We start from the raw sequence: 18,608 nt of genomic DNA on the forward strand, positions 1-18,608 counted from the left end.
GTCGAACGGGACTGAGAAGTCTCGTACCATAAGGGGTTCAAAGATATAGTTCACACTCATACCGAACAGAGTATTAAGGCGATGACATGTTTAGCGCTCATTACTGGATTGGTATGTAGACGACCGATTGATTAATAAATTGGATGTTGGATTCACGTATAGGGGGATATCCTTATGGACCCACATGGGCACTGGTAAATAAATAAGTTTATTATTATGACTCATTTGAAAATGAAATCAAAATATGATTCGGGTTATTATTTCTGTAGATCGGTTTTGAAAACTCATAAAAATAAGTATAAAACTACGTTTTTATATTAAACAAATTTATTTAAGAAATACAAATGGCTCTATTAATTGTTTTATGATTTTTTACCAACTTTTGATTTTTATATCAATATTAAGTATGATATTCTTATTATATTAGTGTAATTCATTCTCCTATTTTATATTAAAAAAACTAGGATTCAAACCCTAAACAGTAGGAGGGTTGCGAATAAAAGTTATTTCCCGAACTCCATCAAAATTGTCCAACGGAGATTAACTCCATAGAACCTTTATTTCGTTTTATTTTAATTATCTATTATGTTACTTTAAACTTTTATAAAAAAATATTTTCGTAATTCTATTGGATATTCTGATTTACTGTGTAAGAAATGTAAACTATAAATTTTAAATTATTTCCGCTTATACTTGATATAATTCAATATTTTTATTTAATTAAGCTTTGGACCTTTACATAATATTTTTGTTTGATAAAAAGTGTTAGTGACGAAAAATCTAATATTATAAACATAAAAACTATAGATAAAGAAAAAATAATAATTATGCAAAAACCATATTTTATGTATAGTTATCTATTCAAATACTAAAACGCAAAACAAATATTGTTACAAGGAGTTTATCTGCAAGTGGTACAGTTTATAAAGGTTGCATTTAAACTAATATAGCTTCGTATTTTGGTTTTTGTGTTTTCTTAGATAAATTTATTAATTTGTGTGATGTAACGAATAAAAACTAAAATATATAGTTTCTAGAAATCAAATGAATACAAAATTCTCATACAAATGATAATACGAAACATTTACAATTTAAACAATTAAATAATTTCATATACCACTACTTGAACTCATAACAAATTATTTTATTAAGTAATTAATAAATTTAAATTGTATTAATTGACAAAAGACAACTTTTTTAATTAAACTAATTTATAAATTTATATCTCAAATGAAACTAAAACACCCTTAATTAAATACTTATTTACGTAAATAGACCCGAGAGATTAAAGCATATTAATTAATGAACACTAAAAAAATAAAATAAAATAAACAAATAACAGTTCATATACACCCTTTATTTCGTCCACCAAAACTGAACAAGTCTTACTTACTAATGCAGTATATATGATCCCAAAAATATATTATTACCAAAGAAAGAAATTCCAGGATGCCAAAGCCTAAATTTGGTTTTTCTCTTTTTTTGGAGAAAACAAAAAACCCTATATTTTTTCTTCTTCTGTGGCTGCTCTAAAAGAAGAGGAGAAGAATCATAAGGAATCTAACACATCAATGAATCCACTTACTAGTTTTTATTATTTATTGGGGAGGGTATATTGGGTCTTCAAAGAATGGAACGACCTGCAGAACATCGACATATTGCCAAGAGGATGAGTCAAATTCAATTCTCTAAGTGAAAAATTACCTAGAAATCAGGTTTAAGGTGGATCAATCAACTTTTGGAATGCTATGAGTGAATGTAAGTGAATAAACTAAAAATGGAAAAAACAATTTAAATTTACAGCCATAATATTGTCAAGACATAACTTTCATACATTTCGTTTTCAGTTCTGTCAAAAAAATATATATATATATATTCACATCAAGAGTAACGTGTTTGAGAAACAACTCATTACAGCCTAGTTTCAAAAAATTTTAACCCTAAATTTAAGCCACAAGTCAGACCTTTTCTACCGGTGGATTGGTTAGTGGGTTAAAAATCATTATATTTGAAGCTATATCTTTTGGTTGCTTTAGAAGGAACATAAAGGGGTGGAATCTTGCGTCCTAAACTCCACTATGGGAGTGGTTTCAGGAAACTCCACTTGGGGAGATTTTGCCACCAAGACCGAATAAACCCAGGTATGTTTTAGGCCACATTTGGTTGACGAAAAATGACTTCTCGAAAACTAATATTTCTTCTTTTTCTTGTGTTTGGTAGCAAGAAACAAACTTATAAAATCTTTTACGGTAAAACAAAAATAAAGAAAAACTTGGAAAAACAACTTCCGTTTAGGAAGTTTGACGTCGAAAACTTTGATACTCCATCTGAGTTAACGCACATCTCTAAAACTTTGATATGCTTCTAAAAACGTTCATAAGAGTTTCAGTAAAGACGTTTCTATTTTTTTTCCAAAAGGAGCACAGACTCGTTCTCCTCTCTTCTCTTTTTGCTTCGTCCCTTTTTAGCTTTCTCCTTCCGTAACTGGTTCCAACGAGTCAGTAAGTTTCGTTTCTCTAGATGCCAGTCGACCATTCTGGGAGATGTCTGGCTATAAGAGAAATCTCTTGATTTTGTTCTTGTGGGTTGTGAGGTAGATTACTGATACTCTTGGAGGAAGGCAAGGAGTCTTGTACTCTGTTCCCTTTTTGAGAAGGAGATCGACGAGTCGTCAGCTCTCTTTGTGAGTTCTGCTGGGAGAGAGGACTAGAGACTTAGGTGAAGAGTTTGATGAGCAAAGATAGGAATTTCTGGTTCCCATAGGTAGAAATAGAAGGACCAAGCGTCTAGTATTGACTGCGAAGCATGGTACCGTTCGAAGGAGGTTGTATTTTCCAGAAGGCTCTGAAGTCGATGGATGGCAGGGACTTATGAAGGTCCTTGGAGATCTTTTTTTGGTTAGACCTAATCATCTTCAAGCTTGAAATAAGAAACCAACGAAGCTGGGAATTCCATCGAAAGATGGTACTTGCAAGGAGGATCTTTCTGGAGGAAGAAAACTGAGAACATTGCCAAAGCCAACTATTGAGTCACAAAGTAGCCTCCTTCGAGATCATTTGCAGAGAAGGCTCGCAATTCCAGCTGTCGGATCTTCCCTTGATCTGGGTTCGAAGAAAGGACATTGCTTTTCGAAGTAGGATCAGGTCCAAGCCGCTCTAACTTTGGGCCTTATCAAACAAAATTTCTGCTGCTGAAAAGGGAAACAGGTTCTTGTTAAAAACCCACTAAACCCAATCTAATGCCCATTGAGGGTCGGGTAAAGCCCAAGATTGGAATGGACATTAGTGAGCCTTCTTCTTCTCCTCCTCCGTTCCTAACAAGACCAGGTCGCAGACTCGCAATTTTGAGAGACACATCATCTCTCCACTAGCCGCGCTGTTTGTATGGAGACCCAAGTTGTTAGGGATCGGTAGTGCTAGCTACTGCTCGGAAGAGTTGGTTGATTCGGAGAGTTCTGTTTTTCAAGGTGCATGTGTCAGTGACCAGTTTAGGTGAGAACCATCTGCTAGGGTGTTTCTGTCAGTGGCCTTGTATCTTACATGGGGGAGGACGTTGACCTTGCTAAGCGAATTTCTTCTAAGGAAGGCGGATGAGTAGAATCTTTTACAGAACCGGTGGATTATGTGAATCGATCGGAGGTGGCTAATGCTGATGGTTACCTGATTTCACTGCACTGAGGAAGGTTTTAGGAAGCGAGAAAAAGTTTTTAATTGGGTGTTGAAAAACACTTTCTTGTATTAGCAAACTGCTTGGTGAGTTTTGAGGGGCACTACGAGATGGTTATTAAAACAAATGATTGGAGGCTCGAGATTCTTTGGATCTTATCCGGGATTGGTGGATAGATGCAAATAGATGGATTTTACTGTTCCAGATTTTCCAATACACTTTTTTAATGTGAAAAGCATAATTAAGGAGTGGTGCAAGGAGGTTTTGGGGTTTTAGATCTGCGAGTGAGAATCTGGTTCATTTATTAGATTTGTTGGATAAGGTGGAGGCTGTGCGGGGGTTGTTTGCTGGGAAAGAGATAAAGGGGAGGGCCATAATTGAGCTTTGCTAATTTGATTGTCCTGGGGGAGATTGTTTGAAGACTAGCCCTTTGAATTAAGGAAAGGAATAGGAATACAAGGTATTGCCATGGTCTTGCTTTTCATCAGATGCATTTTGCTTTGTTTTCCAGCTATTTCAGGCCTCAAAATCAACCTAGACAAGTCTAACTTAGTCTCTATCTGCAGTGGGATGGATGGAAAGGTCTATGTTAGTACTATGCGATGCAAGGTTTCCTCCATTCCGATTAAAAATTTTGGGCTGCCTTTGGGGGTCAATTTAAAAGATAAGACCATTTCAGATCTAGTGATTTTATCTGAAAAAAAAAATTGGGATCTAGTGATCTCTAGATTTGGCAGGGAAGAGAGGTTTTCTTTCTAGAAAGAACAGGCAAACTCTTATTATGAGCAGTTTGGCCAATCTTCCTATCTGCCTTCTGTCTATTCTTCAAATTCTGGCAAAAAATGTAGCTAAGAATGGAAGTCATTCAATGTCAATATCTACGGGGTGACTTGGATGAGAAGAGAAGATTCACTTGGGGGGCTTGCCATGTGGTTAGCCTTTGAATCTAGAGATCTTAGAATGAGATTCCTAACAAGCTTTAACAGAGCACTGCTTGGCAATTGGCTGTGGAAATTCATGTACAATGAAAGGATTTTGGTGGAGGATAATTGGTCCTGAGAATGGGTTCGAGGAGAGAGAGCAGAGAGTAAAAGAGCAGGGGGTTCCTTTAGCACGAGTCTTTGGAGATGGATTAGTAAGGGTTGAGAGGAGGTTGGGGACTATCTGTTTCAATGTGGCTGATGGAGAATGAGTTCGATCATGGGAAAATATTTGTCATGCTTCTTCATCCCTTTGCTTCCAGCTCTTTTTTCATTGACTAGGAGAAAATATCCTCTTGTGAGTGACTTTCTTTATGGATTATGATCAGGTGGTGCGAGGGTGTAACTTTTGGGAATTTAAATGATTGAGAGGAGGACTACATTCAGCCTCTTCAAAAACTAGACTCCATGCACATTTATCAGTTCTAGTATTGATGTGTCGGTGTGGAATCTTTATTCTAAAGGGACCATTTTCAGTAAAACCATTTTATTCTCATACCATTCATTCTTTGACGAATGAGTCCTTGTCTCCGTGAGAGCAAATCCGGTGAAGAAATGCCTCACCAAGATTTGCATTTTTTGTTTAGGAAGCTGCCACAGGCTCATCCTCACCGTTGACATTCTTATAAAGGCAGACAAAATCATGGCCAATCAGTTTGTATTTACAGAAAACAGCTATTGAGACCCTAGGTCATCTGCTGTTAAGATGTCCTCTCTGTTATCTAAAATTTCTCAACATGCAGTATGATGGCCGGTTCTACTGTTGATGACTTGTGGGCTTGCATGGTATCTTGAGGGATAAGTGAATGAAGAACCTTATTTCTCTTGTCCCTTAAGCTATTTTGCAAATCATTTGGAAGGGAAAAAAAATATAAAAGCTTCTGAGGATACTTATTTTTCTTTTGATAAATTTTGAGAAGCTTGATTTGATACCATTTGTTTTTTGCTCAGGGGCTGTCCGCCAATTCACCAGGAGATCAAGGAGATTTAATTGCCATTTTGACTTCTAAATATGCACTTCTGTGCTTTTGTATCTGGGTCTCACTCTCTGGATGCACTTCAATGTCATTTTCCTTTCTCTTCTAACAAGAAATAGACCAACATCCTTCTTTTTAAAAAAAAAAACATTGTTATCACTAAAATTTCTTCTTCTTGTGCCTTGATAAAATTTTCTTTTTTTTTTTTTCATGCAACTTTTCTTCTGAAGCTCAAAACAGTCTTATGGTATTTACTATATGTTTTAGGTTTTTCTTTAATAAATATGTTTACAAATATGACTAAGTAAATTAAGCCTATTTTAACTGGGTTTTTGACTCTCTCTCTATCAGCAATTGAAAAGTAGATGGAATCAAGAGTCAAGACAGTTAAATCAGTATTTCCTTAGTTTCGTAAAGTGCAAAATGATGTGATGCTGTAAGAAAGAATACATGCTTATTTCAAATATTTAAAGGCGGCGGAAAGACTTAAACACATCAAACAACAGCTATGCTGTTGTTTTTTTTTTTTTTTTTTTTTTTTTGCAGGGAGAGAGAGAATGAAATAGCGAACTTACTACTTAGTATGAACTGTACTTCCAACGCTGACACAATGAAAAGCAGTATGGCTCAAATCATGCTTTAACTGTGGTTGACAAGCAGCTCTTTGTGAATTCACTGGAGATAAAGAAATTAAAAAAAAAATAACTATATATTAAGAAAAAGTCTGAAGGCAGGAAGCTAGCACAGACAAAGACAAAAAGGTGTAAGCTTCAAGAGAGAACCTGAGAGACCAGCCGCACGGATCTCCTAGGAGTGACCTGGTTAGATACAGGTGTTGCACTTCTCATAATCTTTGTTTTAGGTTCATCACAAGAATTCTGATCCTCTCCATCTATATGGGATCTCTTTCTCAGAATTTCATTAGATTCCACACCATCAAGCCCAACAAAAGTCTCTTCCAATGAGTCATGTTGACAGCATCTGGAAGAAGCAAAATGTGTGTTTAGATAGATTACCCTATAAAACTACACAGTAATATATGGAGTATCAATTACAAGAGGAATTACTCTGAAAGCTCTCTCCCACTGTCAACTTTGTTCATTTCCTGCAAAAGACAGAAGTTACAGATCTGCAGTTTCATAAACTATAATTAGCAGTACATATCATCCTCAAAAGTAATCTAGAAGTCATTAGATAGCAGTTCCGCAAATGGCCCATGAGCTCATGACTGCCATGCACTATATTTTGTTTCTCAAGTGTCAAACTTTCCAAAACTACTTGATAGTCGAAGACAAACAAGAACTATCAAGCAGCATCTGAACATTGATGACCCTAGGGGCGAGATCAAAGTTTTATCTGAAGCTCTCATCCAACAAGTGCATTTTTTTTTAAGTAGAAACAACTGGATGTATCTTTAAAACTTTGTTTAATTGATAGCAAAACTATATCCATTTTAGATGTCAGAGAATAGAGATGAATAGTGACATTGCATAATGTAATGGAATGCACTTTTCTTGGTCATCTTGATAGTCAAAAGAATAAATAAAACTATTAGATATGCAAGCATAGAAAAATATGTTATTATGTCTATATGAATGTTTTAACAAATAACAATATTTTGGAGTATAACACATCATTATGTTTATATGCATATTTAATGATTAACAAGGATTTGGAACAATAGAACACAGCATTATTCTGTACAAGCACATGGTATGATAGAAATGTATAGCATAAGGACATCCATTATACATGGCAAAAGGATGGTATTTAGTCCAGTTCTAGCAGCATTTTTCTGGTGGTATAGGGACTAGTCTAATACCTGTTCTTCAGGAAATGAAGGGAAACATCTCCTGTAGGTCTCATGACTGGACACAGTTGCATTGGCTAATTCATCTTGTTCTGCATCTGTATCAACCAAAGCCACAGGTTTTACATATTCACAAGGTAGAAGTGATGCATTGTTGCTGCAAATCTCAACTTCTGAAGATGGCATCTTCACACAACCACCTCCTGGAGAGCTAATGGTGCAAGAATGCTCACAAGCATCTGGAAGGAATGAATTCTCACAAATTTCAATAGGGAGCTTTCTACCTTGATGCACCAATGTGTTGAGATTTATTGAACCATCTGCCATATTTACAACAGAACCAACTGCCAACTGCTTCTGAGGAGAATTGACAACTGAATCCGAAGTTATCTTAAAAATATCTTTGCTACAGGATTCAGTATGAGAAACAATCTGGTGCGATGCAGCAGACTGTGGTATGGATAAGTTATTAAGTCCGTCCTTTTCCTCAAAATTCTCTACCACACCTATGATTTTGTTACATTGTCCTATTGATGATAGGAAAGATCTTTCGACCTTATCAGGATGATCAGAAGGCAGATGAGTATTCTCACTGATGATGGGGTTTCTAGCTGACTCTTTCAGTATGTGGTCATTGTTGCTTTGGCAAACATCTGAATTCCATTGTAAAGGATTTTTCACCTGTTCATTGTTCCCTACAAAACAGCCAATCTCCTGGTCGAAACTCCTATTATTCTTTTCACCCAAGGTGGGGTTTCTGGCTGACTCTTTCAGTACATTGCCTTTATTGCTTTGGCAAACTTCTAAATTCTGTTGTAAAGGATTCTTCACCTGTTCATTGCTCTCAGCAGAGCAGCCAATTTCCCGGTGGAAACTCCTGTGATTCTTACTTTGTATGTTATCAGGTAGAGAAATTTCACTTGTCAATTTCTTAATCCAGTCTGATGGGTTAAAATTTAAATCAACACAAAGGTTAATTCCATTTTCTGAACTAACATAAAACTCAAATTCAGGCAGCCGAGTAGCTCTAGAAGGTCTCAAGGGCACACTCTCTTTAGGACATCCACCATCATTTATGTCTGTATCAACAGTACGGGGCTTTTCTTCTAACTTACAATCTCTTCCAATACCCAAATTGTTCTCTCCGGAGGTGAGTGTTGGGTTCTCCTTGTCGTTGAGATTAACTCCGTCAGATTGAGGAACAAGCAGAGGTTGCATTGGTCCACAAATTGTTTCCTGTATTGACATTGAAACTTTTTTATGAGCTTTGTGGTCTGAATGCAGAACAGAGATAAATGGACATAAGCAAAAGCAAACCTTGTCATAAGCTGTCTCCCCCATGCTGTGGAATTTCTTAGTTGGAGAACAACTCCGTCCAATATGCTCATCTGCGGTAGAAGAGATGGATCCATAGCAAGCAGCAAAAGCATACAATCATTGTCCGCGAATTTCTTAGATCATGAATAGGGTTAAGACGCACTTCAGACTTTTGGAAACTTTAATTGATAATGACGCATACCTCTTCTGGTATCCCCTGTGGAATCTAGCGGTGCTCCAGACTGCAGAAGTGGTACCAAAGATGTAGGACCTGAAACCTCCTGAACTGCACCTAATCCTCCATCTAAAGACATTGGGCTTGAGCTTTTCTTCTGCAGATTTGTCAAAAATTATCAATGCTAGTCGATATGTACACACACCAAAATCATTTATCAAAATGACTAATTTTATGGCAAAGAAAGATCAACAGAAAAAAAAAGAAACCCTACATTCATAATGGCAGAAGATTAAAGACAAGCATGACAATTCTAAAAGAAAATTATTACACGGTAATTTAGGTGGTTACAGGTGGTACTGCATAGGTAGCCTACTCTCTTATAGTATCTGCTATGAAGTCCCAAAAAAAATTATAGATGATAGGGACACCTAAAATAGTTTCCTTATACCAGATGAATAACGAAAAGCATATGACTTCGTTTCAACAATAGCAATTCAACAGCCGATAACAAGACTGTGGAACAAAACAAGCATATAGAATTTCAACAGACATTAACTAAAGCTCATTAAAAAACTGTTCATGTGAATTCATCTAAGTTCAGGCCTGCATTTGGGCTCAGTAAATAACAACAATTAGTGAAATGCTACGAGAGAAAAAAAAAAGAGTTAATAGAAATTTCTTCTAAGAAGCTTGTAAAGAAGAAAGAAACTTCTCCTAAGAAAGGTTACACAAACAGAATTTTTTCCATTCTATATGAGTTAATGTACTTTAAAACTGGTACCACTAGCCAGAGCAGATTGACCCAATTTTACTCCAAACAGTATGTAAGAGATTGAACTGTCCTTCCCAAATATATGCACAGTAGAAAAACAAGCCCTTAAATGAATGCAGGGAGATGCAAGAAGAATTCTAGAAGCAATCTTACACTTCAAGACTTGCTATATCTTATATAATCAATGGAAGATGACTTCCATATCCTCAGGGAGAGGCACTTAGGGAGACATCTGTAGGAAAAAGACATAGATGGCAGCAAATGATTGAGTTCGGTAGTTCTTCATATAAAATTATTAACTTTAGGAGGAATGTTTTTATCCGGCGCTAACAATTTCATAACTATCTCTGTAATTCCATAATTTTTCGATTTAGGCTCCTACTTATTATCTGAATGTACCAAAATAGATGTATGATTTAATGAGTCTACTACAAAATATTTACTCATGGGCGGGTCAAGTTCTGGTAACAATGTGCAGACAATGAAGTTCAAGTATCTCCACTACCAGTGTTTTGAAATCATGTAAGATTCACCTTTTCCAAAATCATTTGCCAATCTATTTTTCATAGCGTTGTTTCTGCCTTTTATACATACAGTTTGTAGATATACAAAGAAATAGAAACTTATTTCAAAACCGTGCTACTCAAAAAATTCTACCAGAAAGAGACAGCTACTCTCTTCATAAATGCAGCAAAGCAATAAAGATTCCATGTCTGATAAGGGAGGTGAAGCAGTCTTTTCATCAGAAGCCAACAAAGAAAATGGATGTACTATTCCTAAAAAGATTTATATGGTCATATAGTTAAGTTGACATCAGAAAGAAAAACCACATAAATTTTCACAATTCTTCTATAATTTCTCTTAAATAAACTTTTATGGGCTGTTTACTTAATCAAATCATTGTACCTGTTTGGCGATCAATAACAACATTTCATATGCTTAATTCTTTGGAAAAAGTAGTTGAATACTTGATGGGAGGAAAATATCAGAGGACTGAAAATAATAGACAAAAGAAACAATTGCAAAAAGACAAGAGTGAGAATGGAACATTGCAAATTCCAATTCCATATTTTTCTCCATTTTCTTTTCTGTTCAAGTTTTCGTTCTCTGGACCAAGCACATGGGTAAAAACTGCCTCCCTTTCCTCTACTTCCAGTTTTCTTCCCTTCCACGTTGGTTGGTCCAATTTTTATTTTACTTTTTAAGTACCTATTCCAAAGATATATCTACATCAGAGACCCATATCTAATTCCAATTAACATAGGATTTCATGTTTCTGTCCTTTTACTTTTTCCATAACATTTTGAAATATTGAAGTATAATAGTCTTTCAGGAAAAAACATCTAAAAGTAATAAATTCGTTTGCGATGGTAGGTCTATCCCATGACTCTTAATATGATGACACATGTACAATTACAATGAATGTATTTGAGTAAAACTGTCTTGCACTCAAACAAACAGAAAATGAAGAAAGGGGAGGGAGTATACAATAGCTGATGCATAAAAGAACATCAGGTAGACAGGTTATAATCAACAAGGCGATATGTTTGCCACGTCTTAAGTTTGAAGTTTAAACAGGATCAAGAGATTATAATCCCCCAATCACAATTACAAATTGTCTCAATAGTTCTTATTAGTGCAATAATCAAAAGTTGAACATGAGCACCCAGTAGTTGACATGCAGAACCAAAAGAATATCGGATGGACAGATCATAATAAAAAAGGTAATGTATCCCAAACAGAAAGATAATTATCTTGACGAAAAAAAAAAAAAAAAGCAGTCATGTGAAAAATACACATACTGCTCCAGTTTAGGTTGTCATGGCTTTATGTGAAACCACATATTCAGTGCAATGAACATCATCCGATTGCACCAGTTGTGAACGATTCTGCCCAATGCACCATGAAGTTCAAACAAAAAATTTAAATGAATCAAGGCTAAGAAAAACAAGAATGGTGTCTTAATCAGTGCAAACTTGATGTCAAAGGAAGAACTACAAGGTGCCAAGACAAAAAGCTTTGTTGGAAACACGTGGAAATTATGTCATCTTATCTAAATGTTTTTAATGAATTAGGACTCAAGATGCAGCATTGGGGTCCTATTAAGAACGAAAACATGCAGAAATAGCATACTTCTTTTAAAATCCTTCTAGATATATAACATTAGCTTGCAAAACTGTTTTTCTAACTGCCATAAAGAGCAAGATATTTCAAGTACTAAAAAATACACAGAAGAGTAAAATTATCCACCATCTTCGTCATGAGATCTTTTACAGTATCTACTATTGAACTTCCAATAATTGCCACATTTCAGTTTGTCCTACAAAGAAGCTAATTTATGAAGTTACTAACTAAACATGGTACAAATTTATATGTCAAAAAAGCGAATCAAATTATTGAAGATCATTTATGTGACGAGTGATAATGAAAAGAAATCATCATAATTTGCATTAATTATGCTAAATCTCCACCAACTTGCTCAGAAAGTTACCTCATAAAAAGATTTCAAGGATATAGCCATGTCAGTACTTGACCTATTAGCAGGTAAACCATATTTCTTGCACAAATTTTGGAGCTCTTTCCGTGGGAAGTTGAGGAAGAAATCAATACCATCTTTATTCACCATCTTCCTCAACCAATCAAATATAAGAACAATTTCCTGAATTTTAAGAAAACCATTATACTTGCTTCTGAGACGCAAGGAATAAAACACTTGTACAACCAGGTTAAGAACGCAAGAAGAGGAAAGACAGGGTAGGGCCGTGTTAATGTTTTAAATGACCCATTAAACATCATTTTGCAAAAATCCTATGATTCCTTTGTTTCTATATCCGGGAGAAAAAGTGAATTTAGTGATGCTACCAGAATTAAACAGAATATAAATCAAAGTTCAAACTCAACCCTAGTAGAACAAGTACATCATGTTTTTTCATTCTTTACTAACTTACCAAGGAAACACAAGCAAGGGAAATTGGCTAGAACAATCAACTTTCAGTTTGGTAGCTGAGAGAGAAAACACAACAAAGAGAACGCGAGACTTCGCAAGTCATATGTGTTTCTTCTGAATATTAAATCAAAACTGTCAACCTAAGAACATTATTCCCGCCATGTATCTAAGCATTCCTACCTGCTAAGCGCCAAGAAAACCAAAAAGAAAATACGAATTCGAAACTCAAGTTTGTTTTCCTAGCATTAAAATACTTTCTCTTCGATAATGAAAACAAAACATGTAAAATTCACAGACCTTCTCGGCAAACCTTTCTGTCAAACACAACTTGAAGGAAAAGAATGAGAAAAAACAAAATAAAACAAAAATTCGAACCTCTATCTCCATTTCGTTTGTCTCTTTTACATTTAATTCTTCAGGCTGATTTCCTCCACTTAACAGTTAAAACAGTTCTCTGTTTTACTTCAAATCTAAAAAAACCACAACAAACATCCAAATAGAAGTCTCGGATTCCATTTTATTTCACTACATTTCCGAATAACGAAACAAAACAAATTCATTTGATTATTTCATTTTTTCTGGTTTTGTATCGTGTTGTTTTGAGTTCCATCTCCAAAAAAAATACAGAACAAGAGAACAAGAATTGCAAGATAGATATAGCAGCCGCTACCTGATCGCGAAATTTCTGTAAAAGCTGCAGAGAAAGCGGGAGAAAACGCAAGAAAGCTTTCCACCCCCCAGTAGAACGACAATAGCGAGGGAGAACCGGCTACAGGGAGCAAACGGACCTTGAAATCTAAAATACAAACGAGATGGAAGATTTAAGAAGTAACTGATGGCGATTTCGTAAATAATTGGAATAACAGTGGCTCTTGTGGAAAGTGGGTAAGAATAATCTGCATGATCTAAGAAATAACAGGGATTGGTCAATTACAGAAGATAAATACAACGAACCGTGGACGTAATTTATACCAATAAGATTTCAAATCCTTGGAAATTAGTGTTGATTTCCTAGATTCGCATGTACCTGATTATATCCGAGTTGGACTAAATGCTTACGTCATTAATCATATTTTTCCGAAAATAATTCTTTTAAATTTTTTTTCAATTTTTCCCTCTTCATTGGAAACATGTTACTTCTTTTTTTATTCTCCAAATATTTTAAATTTTAAAATTGGTTCTTAACGTTATTAGAATTCAAATAGTTAATTCTTTTGACCCCAATTTTAAAAACGTAAATCACAAATATTTAACCATTCATATTATATATATTATATGGTAACAAAATTATTTTAATTAAATAAAATCCTGATTTATAAATTAAAGATATACATATATTTTTCTTTACCTAAATGAGAAATTTATTGGTAATATTTTACCTCATTTGCGATATTCCATACCTTTCCCTCCTTGATAATTAATGCTAGTTTGATTTTAGATTATGTGTAATGACTGCCTTTCAATTAATTACCATATTTATTTATTAGATTCACTTTATTTAAGATATAAATAAATAATATTTAAAATTTTACTAATTTTGTTTTTTATAAGTGAATTTTAATACAATAGTTATTTTTAAATTTTTTAATGTTAAAAATTTTAATTCAACTATTACTTAATGTAAAGTCACTATTTATTACATTGTACTTAAAATTATTTTAATAATTATTTATAATTTATTTCATGTTAAAACTTTAGTTTTAACTATTATTAGAAAAAAAAAACTAAATTTTTTGTTATTAAAAAAATAACAATTAAATAAAAGCATTAATTAAAATTATTTATTACATTGTACTTAAATTTATTTTAATAATTATTTATAATTTATTTCATGTTAAAACTTTAGTTTTAACTATTATTCGAAAAAAAAAACTAAATTTTTTGTTATTAAAAAAATAACAATTAAATAAAAGCATTAATTACATTAAACAAGAGTTTTCACTAATTTTAATTAACTCATTTAAAATAAAAATTTTACAACGACTAAATTCTCTTAGTTCGATATTCACAATATATTATAAATTCGATTTAATATTTTTTGCTATTAAAAAGAATCTAAAGTTAATAACATAAAACAAGAGTTACCCAGGATGACTAAATTCTCTTTATTCATTAAAAATTCGATTTAATATTTTTATTTATTAAACATATAAAGTAACCCATTTTGCAAAATATTTTGTGTACAAAGACAAAATAAAACCGAATATACTTAGTATTAACATATTGGATGCTATTATAAGCAACCATTAAACAAGAGAATTGCAAAGTTGTGGAGAATCATATGTTATTCTTCTATATTGTAAAAGTTCATAACTAAAAAAAATATATTTATTATCTAAATGCATAAGCGAACAATAAAATTATAGTTTATATTTTTTATACAGTAAATTAAAATACCCAAAAAAGATACGGGAATGTTCATTTTACATTGATTCATAAAGAAAGACAAACGATAATTAAAATAAATAAATAGATATCATAAGGGGTTAACCTCTACTAGTACTTAAATGAAGTACGAGAGGTAAACTACTCATAACACTTTTGTTGATAGGGATATGCATTTTGGTATTTTTAATATAAAATTGTTAATAAAATGGTGAGATACACTAGCATAGTAAGAATATTATAATAATTACTGATACAAAAAATTAAATATTGATAAAAGTAACAAAATTACTAATGGAACCATTAATTTAAGTAAATACATTTAACTTTAAAACGTTTTATTCAAGATTTACCATTACGTGTTTTCTCAAAGTCAACATATGAAAATAAGTAACCAAATGATATTTTAATTTCATGTATAAGATCAGTAATTATCTCTTTTAACCTATTTTTAGGACCCCTGGAGGATTGCTCGCGTGGCTTCCCGTGTTGTGTCGATGTTAGCAGGGTTGCCACATGGCGTGTTCTGGTTCGCAGGAATTGCTAATTGGATTGTCCTACGTGGTCAAACTTTCTCTTTTTGCGTTTTAACACCATATTTTTAAATTTTCTTTTAAAAACACCAATCGAATTCAAAAATTTAGTAATTTTTTTTAAAATTATTTTCAATTCCGCCCATAATCTATTTTTTGTCAAAATTTTAATAAAATTAAATTTAAAATAAATCAATTTAATTATTTATATAATTTTTTATAATTAAAACAAAAATCTCTGGTCGATTTTCAAACACGGATATTACATATATAATTTTGATTTTTACTATATTTTAATGTGAATTAAATTAAATATAATTATAGATAATATTTTAATATAGTTCAAAAAAATCATTAATAACAAATATTCAATATGAATGAAAATTACATAATTAAATTATTTAATGCAATATTTGTTATATTATATTGTCCGCAATTATATATAATTTAGTAAATTAATAAATTAATTTTTTCAATAAATTAATTTAGTTTAAATGAATCAAAAGAGTTTAATTTATTTATATTTAAATTTTTACTATTAATGATATAAATCTCTTTAGATTTGATTAAAATCTATTTAATTTTGTATATAAATATGTCGCGTAATAATTTAGTGTCAAAATTTATCAAATTTTCATTGACACTTCTTAATTATATATATATTTTTTATCTTTTTATTTATTTATAAATTTATACAATAAAATAATGATAAAATATATAATTTAATAAAATACATAATTATATTATTATATCAATTCAAATAAAAATAGTTGTCATTACTATATATTAATATACCGGACGGGATATTGAGGGATGGTACTTTTAGTGTTCATACCGGATAAGGTATAAGGATGGCCGGTTACTTAACAAGTTTTGTTATGGGTTCACGCGTAGTATGACATCCATATGGACTCCCAAAAATACTAGTAAGCAAATAAAAAATGAAAGTTGTTGTTTTGGCTAATTGAATATGAGATTATGATGTTATTTGCATTATTGTCTCTATAGGTTTACTTTGAAAATCTTGCTATAGTAAGTATGCAATAAATAATTTTATTTATGATAAATGAATTTACTAAATTTAAGAGCTCCATTAGTTGTTTTTATTATTTTTATCAACATTTATTTATATATCGGTGAATAATGCGATATTCTTACTGAGCTAGTGTAGCTCACCATATCCTTAAGTATTTCAGATCAAGATGACCAAAATCCAAATCCCGATCAACAAGGGGGTTGTAAATAATTTACCACCCGGACTCCCTTCAAAAACTAGTGAAGGTCGTCTTAGGATACCTAATTATTTACTTTTCATTAATTTTTTTATTTTTTGCTTGTTCTTTCAGAATGATCATTCTCGTAACCCTATTAGGTATTTAAAACTATTGTAAAATGAATGTAAACCCTAACTCTATTATTCTGCTTTCGTATTCAATTTATGATTTTATTTCATTTCAAGGTATAGGCTGTCACACAAAAACTCAAAATCAATGTTAAAAATTCTTTCCAGCCAATTTTGAAGTTCCAGCACGGCGGTGATTTGCCTCGGCTTGGCCGTTTTCAGTCGGTTTTGGCCGATTTCGATCGCTTTTATACATATTCATGCAAAAAAATACGTTAAGGAATATCAGTTGGTCCAAAAAATTAGAAAACGAAAACCTATAAGTGGTGGAGTTTTTCGAGTGCGGCAGCTCCACCAGCTCACCTTCGCGGCTGGTCTTTTTTCTTTGGTCAACATGTAAAAAATAGAACGGTGGACACAACGGTGGAAAAATCGCACGAAACAGGAAATAGAAAATGACCCATTAGAGAAGGTTACGAATTTTGCCTGCGACAGCTCTGCCGGGCTTTGCCCGCATTTTAAGGCTCACACGCTGTTTGTTTTACTCCCACAGAGGTGCTTAAAATCGAATTCCAAGCAAGTATGAGAATTTTTACCTTTTTGACGGTCGGATGTGGCTCCGGTGCAGCAATTGGTGGTAGTCGACTCCCCTCTTCGGCAGGAGGTTGGAAGTTAGAGTTCGAGTTCAGTGTGATATTTTGTGTAATATATCACACTGAACTCGCCGGATAAGACAACCCAGCCGCCAAGGAGCCGACCGCCGCCACCCGCTGCTGCACCGGAACCCTTTCTGACACTAAAAAATGTACAAAAATTTTTTTTTGGACGAAATTCAATTTTAAATCAATCCATGGCCAAATCGGAGTGAAAGAACCGGCCAATTGGTCGAAAAACACCAACGAAGCCAAGCAGCACCACTGCGAAAAATTTCACAAACTGCATCCGATGAGGCCCTTCCCGATTCCCGTTTCGCGTAATTTTTCTACCTTTGTGATCACTGTTTTCTTCTTTACAGGTTGACTGAAGCGAAACACACAACTGCAACGTGAGCCGGAGGAGCTGCCGCACCGGAGAGCCTCGCTGCCGGTGAGTTTTGGTTTTTCGTATTTTTTCGGCCCATCGAGGCCCTTTAGCGTGTATGCTCGCAGGAATCAAAGCAAAATCAGCCGAACCGAGGCAGACTGTCGCCGTGCCAGATTTTCAAAATTGGGCGAGCGGACCCTGTGACTGATTTTTGGTTTATTTGGAACATTTATAGGTACTATAAGCGCGTTTCAGTTCTCGGAGAAAAATTCATGAAACCTAGGAACTGCCCGTAGGTGCAGTAAACCGTTTAGTTTTCAGCGTCAAATCGAATAAGGATCCCTCACCCTATTCCCTATCATAGAATTAAAGTCTAAATAAATAATAATGTAGTATTTTGTGCAATTTTAGTAAATATGCATAATTAATTACTGATTGCTAATAGAGTCTGAACTAGAAATTGTTATATGTTAATCTCTGTCGATGTACTTTACAGTCTAAAAGCATGATAATGTCTTATCGATTTATTTTATGGTTTGAATGCATGAATAACAGCCTTACGTGACTACTGTTTGATTTGGGGTTTGAGACATGATTTTATTATCTAATGCATGTTTATTTACTTATGTAATTATGTTTAATTTGGAAATAGAGACTAAAGGAAAGCGAGAAAGTGGT

At 33.4% G+C, this 18,608-nt stretch overlaps 1 protein-coding gene and 1 long non-coding RNA gene across 6 annotated transcripts; one reads left to right on the forward strand and one right to left on the reverse strand.

Moving 5' to 3' along the window:
• Positions 1 to 1,285: 1,285 nt before the first annotated feature.
• Positions 1,286 to 13,457, reverse strand: LOC110821222 (uncharacterized). Of its 2 annotated transcripts, XR_015818985.1 has the most exons (10): positions 13,318 to 13,457; positions 13,023 to 13,117; positions 12,192 to 12,359; positions 8,953 to 9,082; positions 8,751 to 8,821; positions 7,446 to 8,669; positions 6,691 to 6,728; positions 6,406 to 6,604; positions 6,199 to 6,298; positions 1,286 to 1,640 (listed from the first exon to the last, which is right to left on the reverse strand). XR_015818985.1 is itself a non-coding variant. In XM_088219492.1 (9 exons), the coding sequence occupies exons 2-9, from the start codon at positions 13,032 to 13,034 to the stop codon at positions 6,296 to 6,298; spliced, it is 1,845 nt and encodes a 614-aa protein (XP_088075618.1). In that variant the 5' UTR covers positions 13,035 to 13,117; positions 13,318 to 13,457; the 3' UTR covers positions 6,138 to 6,295. The 2 variants fall into 2 exon arrangements, 1 of the variants encoding a protein (XP_088075618.1); XM_088219492.1 differs by lacking the exon at positions 1,286 to 1,640 and having other exon boundaries at positions 6,138 to 6,298.
• On the forward strand, positions 2,051 to 9,123 carry LOC148253661 (uncharacterized). 4 transcript variants are annotated; one of them, XR_015818990.1, is made up of 3 exons: positions 2,051 to 2,141; positions 7,457 to 8,338; positions 8,447 to 9,123. It is a non-coding gene; the product is annotated as an uncharacterized LOC148253661 (long non-coding RNA). The 4 variants fall into 4 exon arrangements; XR_015818987.1 differs by having other exon boundaries at positions 2,124 to 2,141; positions 6,130 to 8,338; XR_015818986.1 differs by lacking the exon at positions 2,051 to 2,141 and adding an exon at positions 5,918 to 6,059 and having other exon boundaries at positions 6,130 to 8,338.
• Positions 13,458 to 18,608: the final 5,151 nt, after the last annotated feature.

The sequence above is a fragment of the Carica papaya genome, chromosome 5 (genome assembly GCF_054855325.1).
Source record: "Carica papaya isolate Zhongbai chromosome 5, ASM5485532v1, whole genome shotgun sequence".
In the NCBI taxonomy this organism is placed as follows: Eukaryota; Viridiplantae; Streptophyta; class Magnoliopsida; order Brassicales; family Caricaceae; genus Carica; species Carica papaya.

What these genes read in the sequence shown, in the direction of transcription:
- LOC110821222 (XM_088219492.1), bottom strand. An exon ending in CACAGGGGATACCAGAAGAG is followed by an intron (nt 8,822 to 8,952) that starts GTATGCGTCATT and finishes CTTCTACCGCAG; the next exon opens with ATGAGCATATTGGACGGAGT. An exon ending in GGGAGACAGCTTATGACAAG is followed by an intron (nt 8,670 to 8,750) that starts GTTTGCTTTTGC and finishes ATGTCAATACAG; the next exon opens with GAAACAATTTGTGGACCAAT.